Consider the following 19658-nt stretch of genomic DNA (forward strand, 5'->3'; position numbering starts at 1 on the left):
CTGCTAGCTAACGTTATATAAAAGTTTCACTACAAACTCCGAGCTAAGCTTGTGACTAGTTGCTGCCACACGGGGAAACGTATCGATGCACTCGGTTAAAACAGCCGGTAGGGCCATTACACTGCACCGTCGCAATCCACTATAGCTTCTTGTGTCACCACATCAAGCCAAAGACACATTTGTATGTATGGAGTACGTACGTTCTGCGATTCAGTCCAGGAGAGAGGGCTGCCATGGAACGGACCCAAATGGGTCAAAAAGCTGACTATTCTCTCATCATGGAACATGATTACCTATTTGGCGTGACGTGTCAAGTATGGCTCGTGTGGATGGGGTATGTGGGCTGTGAGAATGGGGCACTCGCTTTGTATGCTTCTTCCTGGAGAGATGAGAGGGTGGTGAAATATCTCTCGTAGTGTCCTGGGCACACATGCCTGCAGGGCGCCATCTGGGATTGCATGCAAGATTGACTGCACGACACGACCAGTAACCGACGGTTCTGCCCTCGGTCATTGTTTCACAAGTGTGTCCTTGACTCCTGGTGTGAGGATAATATCCAGTCATCTGCGGAGCCCTTGGTCCAGTCGGCCACTCACTTGTTGTGTGACGTGACGCGCCCGAGTCAGACACGACTGGAGCCTGTGCCACAAAGCCGTAGGGCGATTAAGATCCGTACGATCAAGCACCCACTACGGGGGCCGATTTGTGGATAGAGAACTCTCACTTGCGCGGAGTAGTTGCTGATTTTCGGAATAGCGCCAGCAAGGTCGCACGGCCATGTTTCCGGCTTCCAGGCCAAGCACCTGTAAGTTCCAGAAAATCTATGGAGGATCAGAATGACGCGTCTGCAGACTTCCTTTTTTCCTCTGTTTGAAGAAGCAGCAAGTAGCCATGTCTGAGCCGCGAATCCCACTTGGACAGTTGACAGGATCAGGAGCATGAATGAGGAGGGTTTAGACCGCGCAAAGCCTAAGCGTAATAGAGGACTTGTTCATACCCCGGGTTGGCCGAAGCCTCGCATGAGGTAAGGGAAGTTTCCTCTCTGGTTTGACTTTGGAGCTATCGTCAGTGGCAGCCGTCTGATCTCATGGCGCATCCGCCTGGGCAAGCCACGGCCGAAAACAGCACACGGCCAACCAAAACTAATCGACCAGGGACTCGCTCGAAAGGGCAAAGAAGACGTGCGGCGGGAGTCTGAAGCACGGCTGAGCAAAGAGGTCGCACGGGCCCTGCCTGCAAAGTCAAGTGCCTCGTGGCAGCCCTCTCGGTGGCTCGGATGCTATCCTCAGAAATCCGGAATCCTAAAGTCCCTCATCCCCCTGGGGAATGCTTAATCAATTGGCATTGCTGATGTATTATTGCATCGTCCCGCACGTTGACGCATACATATTAATTAAGTTGGCGGACCGGCGGGTTGCAACCACGGAGGTTTATTGGCAGCAGGCGGTCGCCCGGCAACCGCGAAACGCGAAACGACGAGGGGTACGGAGTATCGGTCAATGAATGGATTGGGCGCTTGTAGTTTGGGGTAGCGGAAGGGCATCGCATCGATAGGTTTTGGTGTGGATTTGTGATGTTTTTGTGTCCTTGGAACGTTTGAAGCCGAGGCGCGTTGTTGGTTGTTGTTGTTGGTGCTGCACCTGTGTAGCGCTTGTGCCATCCATTGCTGCTTACCACATGTGCAGCAGGCGACGGTACGCACCATTTGCTAGGCCGTTTTGGGCTGACTAGCGTCGGGGGTGGCGGGGGGAGGCAACGGCAACAGGCAGGTCAGTGGGTGCTCAAGTAAGTACGTACCCAAGTACTCTTTACTCGGTAACGTCCATGTTTATGTGAGGATTCGGGCAAGTTCTCGTCCCAAGTCCCGACTGGATGGACATCGGGAGGCGTCGACGGGCTGCGGCCTCCATCTTGTTGCTGGCTGGCCCTAGCTTGGCGAGCGCTCCACTCGGTGGCTCCTTCCTGCCCCACCGGCAAACACCAGCAACAGCAACCGACCACCGTTTCCGCGCGACTTGGGCCATTGTTGATCCCTCACTTTCTCTGCTCCTTTTGTTCTTTTGTTCTGCTCGTGTGTATGTTTGTGCTCGCCCACGCGCCTCGAGCCGCGGCCCCATCATCTTTCTCTTGTGCAGAGTGGTATCCTTGGCGCATCACGCGCACCGCCGCTAGAGTACGTTGTGCCTGGCGGTCTCTCCCCCAGACGGCTCCATGTTCCAACTCCCTGTACCGAGTTCTCAATGCTGGCTAGTAATTGGCGCGGCTTGTTTCAAAGACCTCACTGCTCGTCCATCCGCAAACGTGGCACATCTGAGCCGTCTGTTTCCTCTAGGGTCAACTAGCGACTATTCGAGGAGAAGTAATGCGACGTGACAACGATCATCATTGGTGCAACATCACTAGACGCCCCTTACTTGACCTGGCTTTTCAGTTGAAGCATAATTCGTTCCTTCTAAATCCCACCTCGATACGAGAGGTTCTTATCGGATGGACTTGTTCGATGCCAATTCGAACGGTGCTTACGGCACGGACACACAAGCGAGACCCCGCCGCAAGCCCGGGACATTACTCCGTACTCTTTGGTGATCTGGCTCAAAGCCTACGCACAGTCTTGACTCTTTACCAGGGGCTATGCATGCCATGCCACTTCGGCTTCAGTACCTGGATGACCGCCTACAAGCCAAACTGGTGTACAAAAACCAAGCGAGAGACGGATCATCGTGGTGAAAAAGCGGTATATATTTATAACACGGACACAGCACAGAGTAATACCGAAAAAATGACCTGACATGGCGAAACAGCTTACAGGAGCCTAATGTGACCAATGCTTCCAAACACTCCGTGGCCCGATTGAAGCAGTTAGTCGGTTTACTGATTGTACGGCGAATTGGAATTTGACCCAGCCTCAAATACGCCGTCCGTACGGCCTTCAGTGTTCATGAGGCTTTGTCAAGGAGGCAAGTCAACCGCTGCCCTAGTAGCGAGCCAAGAACAATTCCAAGGGGAGGACGGAGAAGCAAGCCCAGGAGGCTGGCAAGCTGGTTGCAAAGTCTTCACGCCCACCTCACCCACTGGGGTCATCTTCACCCACTTTCTATGGTCTGCATGGACACTGAGACAATCCTAGTGATCCGCTAGTCGTAATACGGATACCATTGTTAACCGGAGCTCCCAACTTGTCTTTCGCCGTGCTGCCTTTTTTAGTCCACCTTGAAACGAGGAGCCGTTGCGACCTATAGTCATCGTTCGCTGACTGCAATTTTTCTGCCCCCGGCACAACCTAAGCAGTTTGACGCACGACAAAAGCAAAGCTGGATGCCCTCCTGCATGTATGGAGTCTCTCAAAACATCTCAAATTTGCGGGGGTGGTTGGGTCGACCCCCTCATCTGCCACCATCGTCAACTGAGTCCTGCTCTGTTGTTATTGAGCCGGCACACTTTGTCTGAACGTTAGACCTTGGGGCCCATCTACGGAGTACACACATTCAAGTTCAACATGTCAGTGTCAGGGCTGGTGGCTCTTCTTCTTGTTGCGCATTGTTGCCTTCGCCCGAGGCATTCCAACTGAGAGAAGACGTGAATGCCGGGGGGTGGTTTGACCACACAGTCATACGACACTCAATTGACTGTTGTACGGGCCTGTGTTGCTGGAATCAAAGTCAAAGTAACTTACTAAACATAGTTGCCACTGCTTGCCAGGCGGGAAAATATCTTTGTGTTGGGAACGCATTGGTACTCAAAACCGTCGCCATTGACATCAGAAGTGCCACCCACTCCAGCCTCCGAAATGTGGATCAACAACACTTCGGCCTCTTTCTGGCCAAGTCAAGTCCAACTTCACAGGGGCCTTGCATATCCTAAGCGCTAATACATGTGCTTCTGGAGACGGACCCAGTCTAAAGAAGCGTACATTCGATCCTCCTTGGTCTGACCCAGACCGGGGCAACGGGCTGTCCCCAGCAAGAGTGGTAGTTGTATTCGATCCTTTATCATCCATTACATGGGCCCTATGGGAAGTAGTATAATGTATATCAGTGCCTACCCTCCCGTTCCCAAACCTGATATGTTTTCCTCCTCTCCTTAGCTTTTTGTTTGTCTGATCTTCGTTGCACCCTCTCACCTTGATTGATCTGCCCCTTCTATCGCTGGGAAAGACAATTGATCTGTCGTTGGTTTTTTTCCCGTCTACTCTCAAGAGCATTCCTCGTGTGACCTTTCAGTCTCTCGAGTTGATACCCTGATTTCTTGCGAGTTCGAAATATCACCCTTTTTCCGTAATAACTCCGAGGTACGCTCCGCACTGTCACTGGGAGCTTGCTCACTTTGAAGTCACTTTTCTATTCACTTGCCCTCACTGTTGTCATTGTCTGCCAGCTGTTACTACGTGACGGCTCTAACAGATTTCCCGCCCCAACCCTTCCTTGTGCCTCCATCACCAAGTTCCTCTCCAATTGCTTCAGGCTCTTTTGGCAACTAACAGGCACACCGCTGTAGCATAATGAAGTGGACTTCAGCCGTTTCTCTTGGTCTTGCGGCCACGGCCATGGCGGCCGACGAGCCTGCTGGGTGCAGCACTTCTCGCGACGGCAAGTTCCAGGTTTCTATCTATTCTCTTGGTGAGGCCAAACGCAGCATTGAAGTAAGTTGATTCTTGTCTTCGCCCCCATCGAGGGTTGATGGAGCTCAGAATTAGGTAAAGATGGCTGACCAACCCATAGAAACGAGCTTGCGAAGGTGAAGGCACTCTGGTCATGACTCTCAAGGACGGCGTTTTGAAGGACTCCCACGACAGGACTGGTTACATTGCTTCCAACTATCAGTTCCAGTTTGACGCCCCTCCTCAAGAAAACGCCATCAAGTCAGCCGGGTTTTCGGTCTGCAAGAACGGCTCTCTTGCCCTTGACGGCTCTACTGTGTTTTACCGATGCCTCTCCGGTGACTTCTACAACCTGTACGACCGCCACTGGGCTGCTCAGTGCTCTCCCATTGAGATTGTTGCCACCTCCTGCAATGGCGGCAACGGCGGTGGCAGCGATGGCGGCAATGGCAACAAGCCTGTTGGCACTAGCATGGTACAAACTACTATCGTCACTGCCCTCAGTGATGGTCAGCCTCAGGTCCATACTACGGCCGTGCCCATCCCCATGTGCCAGATCGGCGACGGTCAGGTTCAGGTCCGCACAACTCCTTGTGCCTCGGTTCCTCCCCAGGCTCCCACCTCACTCGCGGCACCGCCTGTCAGCCAAATCTCGGACGGACAAATTCAGGCTCCTCCCAAGACCGCTGCACCACCTCCTCCCGTCAGCCAGATCTCGGACGGCCAGCCTCAGGCTCCTACTCAAACCCAGGCTCCTCCCCCACCCGTCAGCCAGATCTCGGATGGTCAGCCCCAGGCGCCGACCAGCGCTGCGCCTCAGGCTCCCACTGCTGTTCCTACTGCCGCCGCCAACAGGGCTTTCCCCAGCATTGTGGCTGCGGTCATTGCCGTATTCGGTGCCGTCCTTTACCTGTAACTCGGCATAGCACTAGATTGGAGTTTTCCTAGTTCTGTTCCGAGAAGATGCTGGTTTTCTGGTTTTCCCGATTGTGGGTATAATGCTGTGGAAGGAGGATTGACCTTGGATGATGTCCGTAATCACGTCCTTGGTAGGGAACCAGAGAACTTTCATTTTTGGTTGGGGTTGGATGTATTTTATGAGACACTGGATGTAATGAAAGTGCGAGGGGTTAATAACAGATAGCTGTAAACAAATACTAGGTAGTGCACAGAAGAACAGGGTACTGCAGCCCTATTAGGCTAAAGACACAAACATTATCTTACCAGACTCGACTCTTTTCTATCGAGTCCAGTGAAAGTGGGAGGCTCTTGAAGACGACGCAGTTGTGATTACGTAATGCAAAATGGAGCTCAAGGCGGGAAGCTGGTCAAATGGCCCGATGGGTTTTTTGTTCCCGACACAAACAGTCACAGTGGGCATACCATGACGGAATACTGGAAAGCATCGCCGAATTACTGGTGCAAACACTGCGCCGTCTTTGTGCGCGATACCAAGCTTGAGCGCCAAAACCACGAAGCCACAGCCAAGCACCAAAATGCCATCAAGCGATCGCTGCGTGACCTACACCGCACCCACGAGCGGGAAGAGCGCGACAAGGAACGAGCGCGCCGTGAGATTGATCGCCTTAATGCAGCTGTCGCCAGCTCTTCATCGGGCCCGTCGCGGCTGGGACGTGCCTCTGCAGCGGCGAGCAGCTCCAAGGAAGCTTCTCTGAAGAGGCAACGCGAACAGTTGGCAGAGATGGGCGTCGCGATACCGGAGGACTTTCGGGGCGAAATGGCCATGCCCGGTGAATGGACGGTCACGAGTAGCCGGGTGATTGAGGGGGCGGGGGACGCAGCGAGGGACAAGCCCGCGACGGGGGTGAGGAAGAGAGAGGAGAGGGGGGAGGACGAGGAAGAGGAAGAGGAGGATGCCGTGAAGGGGCTGTTCAAGAAGCCGAGGAGGTGGGGGAGGGACTCGAGGAGGATGCCCGAGGAGGAGGACGAAGAGCTGGACGCGCTGCTCAGCGGGACGGTCCAGTTGAAAGCCGAGAGGGGCGACGTCCGCGGGGTGAAGCCGGAGGAGGGCGCTGTTGAAGCTGGACCGGAAACCACGGCGAGCGTGCCGGGCGAAGAGGTCAAGGACGAGGCGAGCGAAGCAAAAGTCAAGGAGGAGGTGGCGGGGGACGGCGGCTCTGGTGTCTGCCCCGTGGTCCCCGCGGTCCCCGTGGTCCCCGTGGTATTCAAGAAGAGGAAGCCAAAGGGCTTACGGACCAAGTAGGGGGGCGGGGAGTTTTCTTGACTCTCGATTTTGTATATTGATGATACCCAGTATATTATGAACATGGAGTGTTCTTTGGTCGTCTGGTCTTACTCTCTCTGGTGGCGCAACGTGGGTTTGTTGTAGAGCCAAGGAGTTCAGCGACTTGGTTTCAGGTCGACGGCAGCATCGGGGAACTTTGTCGATCAAAAGGCGTGGAAGTCGGACATGAAATTGTCCCAATCGTCCGTAATGCGAATCTTTGGGGGCTGTTTGTTCCGGCACCGGCTTGGAGTAACTTGCAGTGGACCGTCGTTGCTGACGGGACCAGCCGGCTTCGCTCGGGAAGGGCGGGGGAGGTCAGCTTGCTAGCTTGGTCAAAGAAGGGGCGCAGCTTGCCCACCTTGCGGCTTCAAAAGTCTTGGTTCAGCCCTACTTGCCAGAAAGAGGGCTTTTTCTTTTCTTTTTCTCGGGCCAGATAGTAGCAAAGATGGCGTCCAACGCGCCAGCGAGATGCTGCACCCTTGGAAGCTTGTTTGAGTATGTTGAATGTCGAAGAAGCCCCGCATCTGGACCTCGCGCTGTCAGAGGGGCAAACGTCCCGCTTCTGGAGCCACGCAACTCTCCCGCAATCCTTTGACTACCTTGCCATCTGCTCGTCGTTCTAATGCCGGTACTGTCATTGGGCAGTTGTCAAGTTGCTGACTGACTGTCTGTCTGTAGGGGCAAGCCTGCCGGAAAGCTCATTAAAATCGACAACAAAATCGATGCCTATGTCGCCACTCCTCCCGACGGCAAAGCCCACAACGGCTGTGGCATTCTCTACGTTCCTGATGTGATTGGTATCTGGCAGAACAGCCAGCTGATGGCGGACCTCTTTGCCGAGCAGGGTTACACCACCGTTGTGCTTGACCTGTTCAATGGCGACCCAGTCAAGCTGAACAGACCCGACGGCTTCGATTTCATGGCCTGGTTGAGCAAGGGCACCGATGGAAACAACCCCCATACGGCACCATATGTCGACCCCGTCGTCGAGGCTGGCATCAAGTATATCCAGGGGCTGGGCATCACGAAGCTTGGAGCTGTTGGCTACTGCTTCGGTGCCAAGGTAATTTCTTCCCCTGCGGAGCGTGTTCTATTCATCCTACAATGACGATGGGGCAACGCAACCTTTTGGATCTGGCTTGCTGATTGGACACGACTAAAAGTCCGTTATTCGTCACTACAAGGACGGCATCGACGTTGGCTTCGTTGCTCACCCCTCCTTTGTCGAGGAGGACGAACTCGCTGCTATCGGCGGTCCCTTGTCTATTGCGGCTGCAGAGACGGACGACATCTTCCCTTCCGACAAGCGGCACAAATCTGAAGAGATTCTCAAGGCCACCAAGAAACCTTATCAGATTAACCTGTATTCCGGTGTTGAGCATGGCTTTGCCGTGCGCGGCGACCTCAAGGTCAAGGCGCAAAGATTTGCCAAGGAGCAGGCGTTCTTGCAGGCCGTGACTTGGTTCGAGAACTATCTTCTGCAGGAGGATCAGTGAGGATGGGGCCCCCTGGCACCTAAGCTTCTAGTTTGTAGACGTTTCATAGAAAATGCTCTGCGAAGTTTTTGGTCTGAAGTCAATTGCCATGGGATACATTGACAAGATGAATACGAATGGACAGTGTAGCTGGGGCTGGCTCGACGTCGATGTGATAGTTGTGAGCGGTGAAGCGTCGGTCGGCAGACGCCGCCGCACCCTGCCAACTCACCGCCTGCCTCTGCTATGCGAACTGGCCCGTTTTGACCTAGTGCCTTTTGCAATATCCATGTTGCATCTTGTCACCTTTGAATCTGCTACCTCGACGACATCGACATCGACGTCGACGTCGTCAACATCAGCGCCCACTCAGCGACCCTTACCTTCAAGACTGCTGCAACCTGTCATATTTCTCATGCTCCCGCAAGCCGTGCCATCAAGGGTCTCGCCGCGATGGCAGCAACCATGGATCCCATCAACACCCACATCCCGTCGTCGCTTTCCGCTGCAGCTCCCCTGTCAGCATCATCGTCCACTGCTACGGGCCATGGATCTCATGGATATCCCTCGCCGCCTGCAACAGCGCTCGATGTGTCATCCGAGTCTGAGGACGAGGGGGGCAGAGGACGATCCAAGATTGCCCTGCTGTCGGACCCAACCGCCGCTCTGGACCATCACCATATCGACCCTGCCGCCTCGCCAGACGTCGTCAAGTCGGGCCGCAGACAGGCGAACAGCGCCGCGCACAAGACGAATGATGGCGTGCCGAAACTCACGGCTGCTGAGATGCAGGAACTCGCAGGCTCGCCGGACTCGTTGCCAGTTGCGCCAGCCCCGCCACGTCGTTCCACTGAGCAGGAGGAAATGGCAGCCAAGTCTGCCGAGCAACACGAACTACTCTGGCAACGTATCCAGAGCCGCTTTCCAGACTCAAGAAGATTAGATCAGCTTCAAATAAACGGAACGGCAGTCGAATCACCTCCTGGGTCAGCATTCGCTGGGGCCTGGCCCAGGCAAGAGGGCACTCGAGGACCATACTCGCAACGAACTGTGTCGACGCCGCCGACGTCTCGGGCTCAGCAATATGTTTCAGGAAGTGCCTCGCAGCCTACGTCCCCTAGGCGATCTTCTCACAACCCCCTGATTCGACCTGCGAAGCTGAACTTGGATGGGCAAGCGGCCACGGGTGGCTATCTCAACGGGCATTCACCGTCGCCGGTCTTGGCGACAAGCCAAGCAGCCACAAGCAGACAGCAGCCTTCGGCAGATGCTGCTCCTTGTCAAGGATATAGTGGCATCGGTCCCAGCCCGCCATCACCAATTCCGTCCATAATTCCCCTCCCGCCCATGTCGCTTCCCACACACCTGCAGCTGGAACTTGCAGTCCAGAGACCAAGTCCACTGCATATTCACCGATCTCATGTGAATGATATGCCGTACGAGTCGTATGCCGTCAAAGTCGAAAGGTTGAAGAATGTTTTACTACTTCCCTCGTACCTGGAGCGGACCTTGTATTTTGGTGCCCTGGCGTGTCTTGATGCGTGGCTGTACACCTTTACCATTCTTCCCATGCGATTCTTCATAGCGTTTGGTGTCTTGACAAAGTGGTGGGGATATGTGATATCCAAGGAGGTGAGATGGCTCTTTGGATATGTGCGAGACGGGCTGGGCAGACTATGGAAGCGTGGCCGAGCGAGCCAATCCCGCAGACCTAGCGATGTCTCTGACCGAGACGGTTCGCGAAGTCGCAGCCGTGTGAGGGAGCTGTTGAATGACGAAGGAGGTGTTTGTGCCGCTGCCACAGCCCCCCGGGATCGATCTCGTAACACGAGAACGGACCTGCACGTCGACAGCGTCGAGTTGCCCAAAACATGCTCTTTCAATCATAGACATACTGTGCCCAAGTCGGGCGCTCTTGGGCACAAAAGAGCAAAGTCGATTCCTTCAAGCTTATCAGCATTTCACAAAGCAGATTTACTACAGGGAGCCGTCATCATCTGTAGCTCATTTGCTCTGATGACTCTCGATGCCAGCCGCATGTACCACTTTATTCGCGCGCAATCTGCCATCAAGCTCTACGTCATATACAATATCCTCGAAGTTGGCGACCGACTTCTCTCAGCCCTCGGCCAGGACATTCTAGAATGTCTGTTCAGCAACGAAACCCTGTCTCGCGACCCCTCTGGCCGATCCAAGATTCTGTTGCCGCTTGGCATGTTTATCCTCGCACTCGTGTACAATTGTCTACACTCCATTGCACTCTACTACCAGGTCATCACGCTCAACGTCGCGGTCAACTCATACTCCAATGCTCTCCTCACCCTCCTGCTATCCAACCAATTCGTCGAGATCAAGAGCACCGTCTTCAAACGCTTCGACAAGGACAACCTCTTCCAGCTGACTTGCGCAGACATCGTAGAGCGTTTCCACCTTTGGGTCATGCTGCTCATCATCGGCATGCGCAACATTGTGGAAGTAGGTGCCTTCTCTGTCCCTGGAGCGGGTTTCGACTCGACACATGACGATGGCTCGAGTGCCGTGCCGTTGCACCCGCCGTCGATTCTGCCGCACAGTTTCACAGTGCTGCCGTCGTGGTTGAAGTCGGGCGAGGCGCTGTCGCCTTTTCTGATTGTTGTTGGAAGCGAGATGCTGGTTGATGCCATCAAACACGCCTACGTGACCAAGTTTAACAACATCAAGCCCAACTTTTACGGGAGGACGTTGGACATTCTTTGCAAGGACTACTACACCAACGTACGTGCACGCCCCCCGCCTCCCTCCCCATCACATTCATGTCCTCTGACCTTGCGCAGGCCTTCGTCACCCCCTCGCTCACGCGGAGACTCGGCCTGGCCGTCATCCCGCTCTCGTGCCTGTTCATCCGTGCCTCCATCCAAACCTACCACATGTTCCTGGCCACCCATGTGCCCATGCCCGTGCCGCCATCCACGCAGACCTCCCTATCCGAAGAATCAGCCGTGCCGTCGTCGCCGGCCATGATCGCCGCGCTGAGTCGCTTCGACGCCCTGATCCGCGATTCCCTCGGCCGCGCCACGTACGGCTACCCCTACGGCTCGCCACTCAACTCCCGTCCCTGGTACTCGTGGACATCGGATGATTTGATCGCCGCGTTAACAATGGTGGTCGTCTTCTTCATCGCCTTTCTCGTCCTTTTGATACTCAAACTCCTCCTCGGCATGGTCCTCCTCCAATACTCGCGAAACAGGTACGCCAAGATGAAGCACAAAGAAACCATGGTCGCCATGGGCAAGGCCGAACGGGAGTCGTACGACGCCGCGGGCAGACGCGTCGGCGGAAGAGGCGACGTGGAAGTCACGGACGACAAGGCCCGGTGGATCCACGCCGACAAGTCGGAGGGGTTGAGGAACGGCAAGGGGCCCGGGGGCAACAAGGGCGATGGCGATGGCGGCGGCGGCAACAAGCCCGACGGCGATTACATGGGTGTCGCGAGGTACGAGATGGTTGCCAAGAGGATATGGTAGCTTGGGGGCTGCGCTTCAACGACGTGTATTAATACAATCATTACGTCTGCACATCCGTCCGTCCCGTGTCGACGTATCTCGTGGTGGCCGAAGTACAATTCTGCCAAGACGCAGATGCGTTTCCTGTGCGTCATCGTGGTTGGTCGTTGGGGCCGTGCCCAGGATAGGTCGCGCGTCGGACGGAGCCGTTTCAGTACTCGGTGACGCAAGAAAGTGTTGCGCATGCACAATTTCTATTAACCAGTAAACCAGTCCGTCTTCTTTCTAACCCAATCATCGCTATCGACCCTTTTACTTTCGTCATTGATTCGCAAATCTCATCAAGTATATTCATATCTTCATGGCCACTGGCATTATTGTCCCTATTTTAAAAAAAATAAAAAATTCCTCGACATGCTTCCTGCTCAACTTCACACGACAATCTAGTGTGTTTTACTACCTCAGGGCCTGCACCATGCGCTGCACCATCTGTCGGGTATCTTGCTCCAGCTGCTCCTCAGGCTCTCCCAGGACCTTTTCAAAGATGCCCACCAGCTGGGGTGTCAGCTGCTGCACGGTGGGGTTGGACTGGTCGTACAGCTTGTAGATGCACTGGAAGATGGGTTCGTTCTCTTCGTAATCTTCAGTGAGGGGAAGGACGTGGACGATGGCGGGCAGGGCCTGCTCGACAAATCCACTGTCGGGGTGCTTCATTATCATGCGGCACAGGCAGCCGGCAACATTGTCGGTGATGCGCATTTCGTGCGCAGAGAGCATGGGCTCGAGCTTTTCGTAGAGTTGAGGATAGAGAGGGACGGTCTTGCCGGTGTCGTTGGAGTTGAGGATGAGGAGGCCAAGAGCATAGGCGGCGTTGGACTTGGTCAGCTGGTCATGGTCTGACAGGCGGCGGACCAGAGCCTGGGTCAAAGACTCGGTGAACTCGGTGATGGCCTCGCCGGCGTACTTGGCGACCTCGGCGATAGTGCCGACAGCAGTTGCTCGGTGTACATCCTCAGTCGAGCTGACTAGCCTCAGGACGGGCTTTGCGAAGATCTTCCAAAGCTCGCCGAATTGGGTTCCCAGAGCTGCGGCCAGACCGCAGACAACATCCAAGGCGGTGTCGATGACCAGCCAGTCGTACTCAGATGAGCCGGCATCAATCTCCTGCTCCTCGTCCTCGGCACCGAGATCTTGCTGGCACGGGTGTGAGCGTGTGATGATGGAGCTAACAACGGAGACGACCTCCTGAAGCATTTCGGACTTGGCCACGAGAACAGCAGGGCCGCAAGCCTTCAGAGTGGCAGCAACGTTGCGATTAATCTCGGTGATGACGGATCTGTCTTGCTGTCAGCTTCTAGTGTGGTAAAAAATGGCAAGCATACAGCAAAAATATGGGGATAAACAATGTCCAAATCAGTAGTAGATTAGACGCTTTCTCAGCACTCGCAATTTTGCGTCTGAGTGAGCTGGGTATAACGCAAGGTAATCATCACATTGGACTAGACGTGGCAAAGAAGAAAAAAGAAAGGCAGATACGTACCTGTCGCTATCGCTGGTCCAGATATCCATGGTAGCTTTATGTAGAGCCTCGCTGATTTTGGCAATGGATGAGGGAGGAGCAGGATTAGGAGGCATACCAGGTCGCCATTTGGAGCCGGAGCTCTCTTCCCAAACCTGGAACACACGGCTGTAAATGCGCCAAAGGGTAGAGATGGCGTTCTTGCGGCATCCCTCATAGGTGTGATCGGCAAAAGGAATGATCTGCTCAATCGTCTTCTCGACGTAGCTTTCCAAATGGTTGGTGTTGCAAGAGTTCGAAATCACGTCGCCAAGGGTATCAATAGCAATCTCCTGTTCAAGGGCAACAGCAGTAACGGCGCCGAAATCCTCGAGGTCAGCAAGGTCATTCACGTCCTCCCAGTCGTCCTCGCCGCCGCTGGCGATGATTTTATCTTCCTCAGAGCCAGGGGCCTTGAGCTTGACACGTTTTCCACCGATAATGGCACCTTCAGCTAGCTGGCTAGGGTCAACTCCGGGCAGATCAATCTCCTCTTCTTCAAGCTCGAGAGAAGCGAAAAGGCCCTTGAAGATGCCCTCAAGGAAGTGATCGAAATCGGTACCATACACCTTGGACAGGTTCGACCACAAAATGAAGCTGGTCTCCTTCAGGCGAGGGTTGTCGAGGTGTAGAGCCTCCTCGCTTGCCTTCATCAAGTCCACAACATATGGCTGGAAAGCCTGAGGGCCGACAGCAATAGCGATTCGTCCCAAGCTGTCGCATGTAGCACTGCGTAGGTCCATGGCTTCATCGGACTCTTTGAGCATGACGAAGCGTCCGAGCGCTTTCATAGCACCCTCAAAGAAAGGCTGAAACTCCTTGTCCATTGACGAGGCAATGGCGCCGACCGCCGAGGCGGCGGCAGCCTTGACACCATAGTCATCGTGGTCCAGAAGCTTGATCATGGGACCAATCAAGTTAGGGCCATACTGGGCCATGATCTTGGTGTCGATGCCATCGCCAAAAGTGTCGAGGGCACCACAGGCGCAACGAACAATGCTGATGCTCTTCTTATCGGTGGCGGCCTGCGAAGCAGACTCGAGATTCTTCAAGACGGCAGAGATGATCTGCTCGTGGTGTGAAGACATCTCGTCAGCCATTTCCTCCGCTAAGTGGATGAGACCAACAAGAGCAGCATGGCGGACACGGATATCTGTATCACACAGCAGGTTTATGACGGTAGGGAGGAGAGGCTGGAGCTGGGTGGAGATGAACTCGGGTGCACCCTCAGCAGCGTTTCCGAGGGAGAGGATGGCGGCCATGCGATAGCCCGACTCGGAGTGGGCAGCATAGCCTGGGAACTGGTCAAGCATGGGCACGGCGACCAGGCGGGGGGGAAGTTCGGTGGCGAGGGCGTTGACCAGGCTGATGGCGGTGCGGGCAGGAGACATGTCCTCATCCTCATCATCATCGTCAAGCTCGGTGATGATCTGCATGGCCTTGACCATGAGCTCGGCGGCAACTTCTTTCATCCCCTGAATCTTCATTCGACGATATCGAACGCACTGAATCAGCAAGCTAAGGGCCTGGGTACGAGAATCGTCCTCTGCATTTGTGTTCGCTGCAAGGTTGATCATGAACTGAAGCAGGTCCCGAAGGTGAGCAGCCAGGAAACTGGGATCACATGCCAAGTAGGAGTGGAAGATCTCAAATATGGTTCTGTAGCTCTCCTCGTCTTCAGCCTCGACAGCAGCCTTCAGAATGTTGACGATATTGGGGATGAATCCCTGAACAGCCTTGAGAGACTGGGGGTCCTCATCGGGCTCGATATTCATCAGGATGGCACCAACAGCCTTGACGATGTTGATGCGAACCTCCTTGCTCTCGGGATCCTCGATACGAGCCTGGAACAGCTGGAGGAGCTGGTGGGTGTGCTGTTCGAAGTGGTGGGGGTTCTCCTCCAGCATGGAGAAGAGTATGAAGGAGCCGACCTCTCTTGACTGAACATTGTCGCTGTTGTTAAGAGGCAGGAGCTGCTGGAGGAACTCGTCAGCGTCGCCATTCTCCATATCAAGGCCGACAATACCGGCGACGAGACGGGAGAGGGCGTGACGGAGAGTGGTAGCGCCCTCCTTCAAGGCGCCCTCGAGCAAGTGGGAGCGAGCCAGAGGCTTCTTATCTTGGGCAGTGCTGTCCCAGTGCCTTGGGGCTAGTCGGAGGGCCTGAACGGCGGCAAGCTGTCGGATGGCACCATCTGAATGGGTGAGAGCAATCTCGATGAGCAAGAGGAGAGACTCAGGCTTAGAGTAGTAGTTCTTTTGAAGATCGGCCGTTACGGCCTTGACCTGTTCCGTGTTGGCTATTGATAATTGCGTTAGTCGAGTGTCGTCGGCCTTGAAGGATGAATTTTTTCTGCGTTCAAAGGGCGCCCAAGAGGAAGACAGCCTGGTCGGAGAATGAGTCGGCTTTGCCGATCGAGGACGCGAGACCATATAACGTGCAGCTGGGAGCATGATGGATGGACAAGGAGGAAGCCAGTGATCTGAGACCACAGCTGAGGGGGGTCATGGCGAAATAGAAGAGCAGTAAGAAGCACTTACGAACTTGACTGGTCTGCAGTAGCTGAACAAGCTGATCCTTCTCCATCCTTGCCGCCTCGCTATGCAATGCTCCTGCGACAAAAATAAAAAGAATACAAAAGAAGGCGGGGGAGTGACGGTGAAGAGAGGAGAAATGATGTGGTGCACCTCTGGGAGTTATATCGCGGCAGAAAAAAAATCAAAATTAAAATTAAATCAAAAAAAAAAATGGTGGCCTGGAGACGACGCCAGCCAAGGGACCTCTTGGCGAGAAAGAACGGCTAGCCCCGCTCCGATGAGGGGCAAAGGCCTACGTACGTACTTGAGTGGTTCCGGCGCCTGCCAAGTTACTCCGTAGTGCTGAGCAAATATTCGAAAGGCCTCCAGACAGCACATGCAGGCAATGTTGTCGACATGATCGTATTGCATGTGGCAAACGTTGGCGTTCGTCACTCAAACCAATATCTATTTCATGACTCTTGCTAGTGCACTATACCATGTACACCCAGTTTTCCCACGAAAAGTTGTCAAGGAATGACTTCCTAACTTTGTCCGCCTCCATTATCAAAGTGTCAAATGGCTAATCAACTCCTCAACGACTGAGTGCCGCGAACCGAGTGGGTGACATGGAATTCGACATGTTGAGTCGGCCACATCATGGCGTCCTGGCCGGTGCCAAACTCATCAGCGCACTCTGGTTGTGAGAGCTGCCCCTCAATCATGGACTGCTCATGGCAGAGGCCTCGATACGAGCAATGTGATGTTGGGTGGCAAAAGACTCGACTGCGTCTCAAAATTAGAATCTTGTCGGTAAAAAGAAACCCCAGTTAAGATGCGCCATGTTGTAGTTGCGAAGCCGTGGTCAGAGGTGGAAGCAGTGCTAGTTTCGGTGCATCGGCATTCAAGGGCCTGGGACTGATTCCGCCTGACCAGGTAGACAGATGATAGAGCCTACTCGTAACAAATCACAGTCCAACCCGTCATTGGCACTCAGAAGATCGTCGACACTGATTCCTCGTCCGTTTCCGATAGCCCAGCAAGTATCACCTTGTTTGATGGTATATGGCGCGCCCCGTTTGCAAATCACTTGGGCAGGCTTGTCATCAGACGCAGCGTAGTGAAGGTACCAAAAAAGACCTAGAAGGCACACGCCGATGATGACGCCAAAGTTAAGAAGTGGCATGAGCTCTGTTCGCCACGACCTCGAGGGCGAAATCTCATGAGACATCAAGAAGGGCTCGCGGTCATCAGCATCATCCGGATGCCCATAGCCGACGCGTTTTAACTGTCCATACTGACAGCCCGGGGCACTCTCCCAACAACTGCCGTCTGCATCTTGGAAAGTGTAAACCTGAGTGTCGGCATCGTAACCAACCCGACGCATACCCTCGGGCAGTCGTTCCTCATCGGTGTCGTAATGCGAAAACCGAGACATGGCAGACAAGAGGGAGCACGATACGTCAAAGAATGATAAGTTTGATTGAGTTGAACGTTCAAATGCTGAGGTGGCGAAGGAAGAATCGAGACAACCCAAGGCGGCCGGCCCTTGGGCATTACTTGGAAGGTTGGCACATGAAACAGGGGGACAGCACGTACTGTGCACTGTGGCCTCACACTGGGCACGCCGCATGGATCATCGCCAACCACTTCAAAGTTGAGGCAGGCGCGACCCCAACGGCGGGGACATCAATTTCAAATGTCAAATGGCAAACAGCACTTAGAGTTTTTCATTCTCGACCACTCCGTACACATCTGAAAAATCAGGAGTCTTTTCGCAAAAGTCATGAACCGATTTCGGTCTATTTCAGACCGTCATACGGGGTACTCTGTGTACAATTGCTAATATTGTTGATACATGGGTGACGTTTGTCCTGCCCCCACTAATGAGGGCCTAGGTACTCAACTTCTCTGCAGCCGTCCGAGTTCATGAACGCCCCAACGTTAGCATACGACATCTGCTCGTCTGCATTCTACAACTTGTGGCTGGTCGCAGCAATTACGACCCCCTCATGTGCAGGTCTTGACTAGAGTCTGAAACTCAGCGGTCCGGGCGAAAGCGTTTACTCATTCCAGACGAACAAACGGGGAGGGAAGGGGTTTGACGATGACACGATCAAGCCGGCTGACATACGGAGTAACTACTCCATATCGATTTGTGGTTTACAGTATGCAATCAACAATGAGTTACGGAGTACGTACCGACGTAACCTGGTGGTTATCCCTTGCTCTGTACGGAGTGCGTCGATCTGTTCCCCAGGCAAAGCTGTGTGGCAGATAACTACCAAACCTACCGTTCTGAAGCACCGAATCTTGGCATGTTGCGTATTCTGGGCAACTCCGCCTCTTTTTGTTTTTATTCATTACCATCGGCTCTCTTCAATCATCAGTCATCCGAATCGATAACGTCACAGTCACAGTCGCAATGTCTAACCTGCGATCCATCTGGGTAATAAGCTCCGTCAATGCCACCATGTTCCGTTGCAAACTTGTCGTCGATTGACGCCAAGCAAACTAGGCCGTGCTGTTCACGGCAGTTCTGTCGTCATTCCTGTACTTCCGCGGTCGGGAGCTTCTCATGATATATACCAATGCTCCAAGCCGCCTGCCGGAGATCAACGCCTTTGCGCGCCACGAGATTAAATTTGCCGATCAGGTGAGAAGCTGTGAAGATGTACTCGTGCTGGAGGGTCGTGGTTTGGCCCTTCTGGCGTGCGATCCTGGAAGAGAGCGATGGAACACAGTCATGGTAGGTTCACATTACACCTTGTATGCCATATTTTGCTTCACTTTCGTTTGCTCCTGCAGCCTCTGCTTAACTTGTGTCGTCGCAGGGCATCTTTCTCCCCGGCCCTGTAGTCAGTGCCAGTCTCTACGTGTACGACTACAAAGACGCCTCTCGACCCGACGCTAGCTCTCTCAGACACGTCGACGTGGTCGACTTTGCCGGCAAGGCCGACTTTCACACCCTAGGCATGGCATACGACGAGGAAACATCCACCTTGTTCGCTGCCAACCACGCCAAGGCCGGCCCCAGAATCGAAGTCTTCAACCTCGACCTTGATCAACTCGTGGCCACCCACGCCGGAACCATCCAGCACCCGCTCATCCATGGTCCCAACTCGATAGCTCTTGTCAGCAGCAGAGAGTTCTACGTGTCCAACGACCACTACTTCCTGGCCAGGCAGTCGAGGCTCCTGTCGCGAGCAGAAACCTTTCTGGGCCTCCCCCTCGGGACTGTCGTGCACGTCAAGCTGTCCAAAGACAAGCCCGCCGATGTAGAAGAAGCCAAGGTTGTCGCCCGCGTTGGTTTTGCAAACGGCGTCGAGATTCTCAACAGCACCACCGTCGCCGTGGCCGCAACCAGCCAGAGCGCCGTGTACCTGTACGAGCGTCGCCAAAATGCCTCTCTTGCGTACAAGAAGTCCATTCAGCTGCCCTTCTTGCCGGATAACCTATCTGTTCACGGGGGAAAGCTCATCATTGCAGGTCACCCTCATTTCCCCTCACTTGTGAAATTTACCGCGACCCGACACATCTGCAATGACGCGGCAGAACTGGCAAAGGCAAATGACGAGATGAGGCAGTACTGCAGGGAAGGTAAGGCCGCTTCTTGGGCTGCGGAATGGAGTGAGGAAGATGGACTGAAGAACCTGTATGTCGGCACGGAATATCCCTCCAGCGCGACGGCGGCTAGAGATTCGAGGAGAGGCGTGGGCATTATTTCGGGGTTGTATGCCAAAGGAATCCTGGTTTTGAGGGATTGAGCGCTGGAGTTTATG

General features: G+C 54.3%; 6 protein-coding genes across 6 annotated transcripts; 5 read left to right on the forward strand and 1 right to left on the reverse strand.

Annotated features, from left to right (window-relative positions):
• Positions 1 to 4498: 4498 nt before the first annotated feature.
• On the forward strand, positions 4499 to 5513 carry MAM_06292 (covalently-linked cell wall protein; the record flags this gene model as incomplete). Its single annotated transcript, XM_040825090.1, has 2 exons — positions 4499 to 4639; positions 4719 to 5513. 2 exons carry the CDS (start codon positions 4499 to 4501, stop codon positions 5511 to 5513), a joined length of 936 nt encoding a protein of 311 aa, XP_040676996.1.
• Positions 5514 to 5981: 468 nt separating this feature from the next.
• Positions 5982 to 6821, forward strand: MAM_06293 (U1 zinc finger family protein; the record flags this gene model as incomplete). The annotated part of the gene is made up of 1 exon (XM_040825091.1): positions 5982 to 6821. The coding sequence occupies one exon, from the start codon at positions 5982 to 5984 to the stop codon at positions 6819 to 6821; it is 840 nt and encodes a 279-aa protein (XP_040676997.1).
• A 469-nt stretch (positions 6822 to 7290) lies between these two features.
• Positions 7291 to 8341, forward strand: MAM_06294 (dienelactone hydrolase; the record flags this gene model as incomplete). The annotated part of the gene is made up of 3 exons (XM_040825092.1): positions 7291 to 7340; positions 7524 to 7908; positions 8009 to 8341. The coding sequence occupies 3 exons, from the start codon at positions 7291 to 7293 to the stop codon at positions 8339 to 8341; spliced, it is 768 nt and encodes a 255-aa protein (XP_040676998.1).
• A 444-nt stretch (positions 8342 to 8785) lies between these two features.
• On the forward strand, positions 8786 to 11823 carry MAM_06295 (Membrane protein,Tapt1/CMV receptor; the record flags this gene model as incomplete). The annotated part of the gene is made up of 2 exons (XM_040825093.1): positions 8786 to 11074; positions 11134 to 11823. The coding sequence occupies 2 exons, from the start codon at positions 8786 to 8788 to the stop codon at positions 11821 to 11823; spliced, it is 2979 nt and encodes a 992-aa protein (XP_040676999.1).
• A 435-nt stretch (positions 11824 to 12258) lies between these two features.
• Positions 12259 to 15946, reverse strand: MAM_06296 (Armadillo-like helical; the record flags this gene model as incomplete). Its single annotated transcript, XM_040825094.1, has 3 exons — positions 12259 to 13138; positions 13343 to 15659; positions 15901 to 15946. The coding sequence occupies 3 exons, from the start codon at positions 15944 to 15946 to the stop codon at positions 12259 to 12261; spliced, it is 3243 nt and encodes a 1080-aa protein (XP_040677000.1).
• Positions 15947 to 18301: 2355 nt separating this feature from the next.
• MAM_06297 (Six-bladed beta-propeller, TolB-like protein) lies at positions 18302 to 19643 on the forward strand (the record flags this gene model as incomplete). The annotated part of the gene is made up of 3 exons (XM_040825095.1): positions 18302 to 18325; positions 18395 to 18625; positions 18711 to 19643. 3 exons carry the CDS (start codon positions 18302 to 18304, stop codon positions 19641 to 19643), a joined length of 1188 nt encoding a protein of 395 aa, XP_040677001.1.
• Between the last annotated feature and the right edge of the window lie 15 nt (positions 19644 to 19658).

This window comes from Metarhizium album, assembly GCF_000804445.1.
Source record: "Metarhizium album ARSEF 1941 chromosome Unknown scaffold_19, whole genome shotgun sequence".
Lineage (NCBI taxonomy): Eukaryota > Fungi > Ascomycota > Sordariomycetes > Hypocreales > Clavicipitaceae > Metarhizium > Metarhizium album.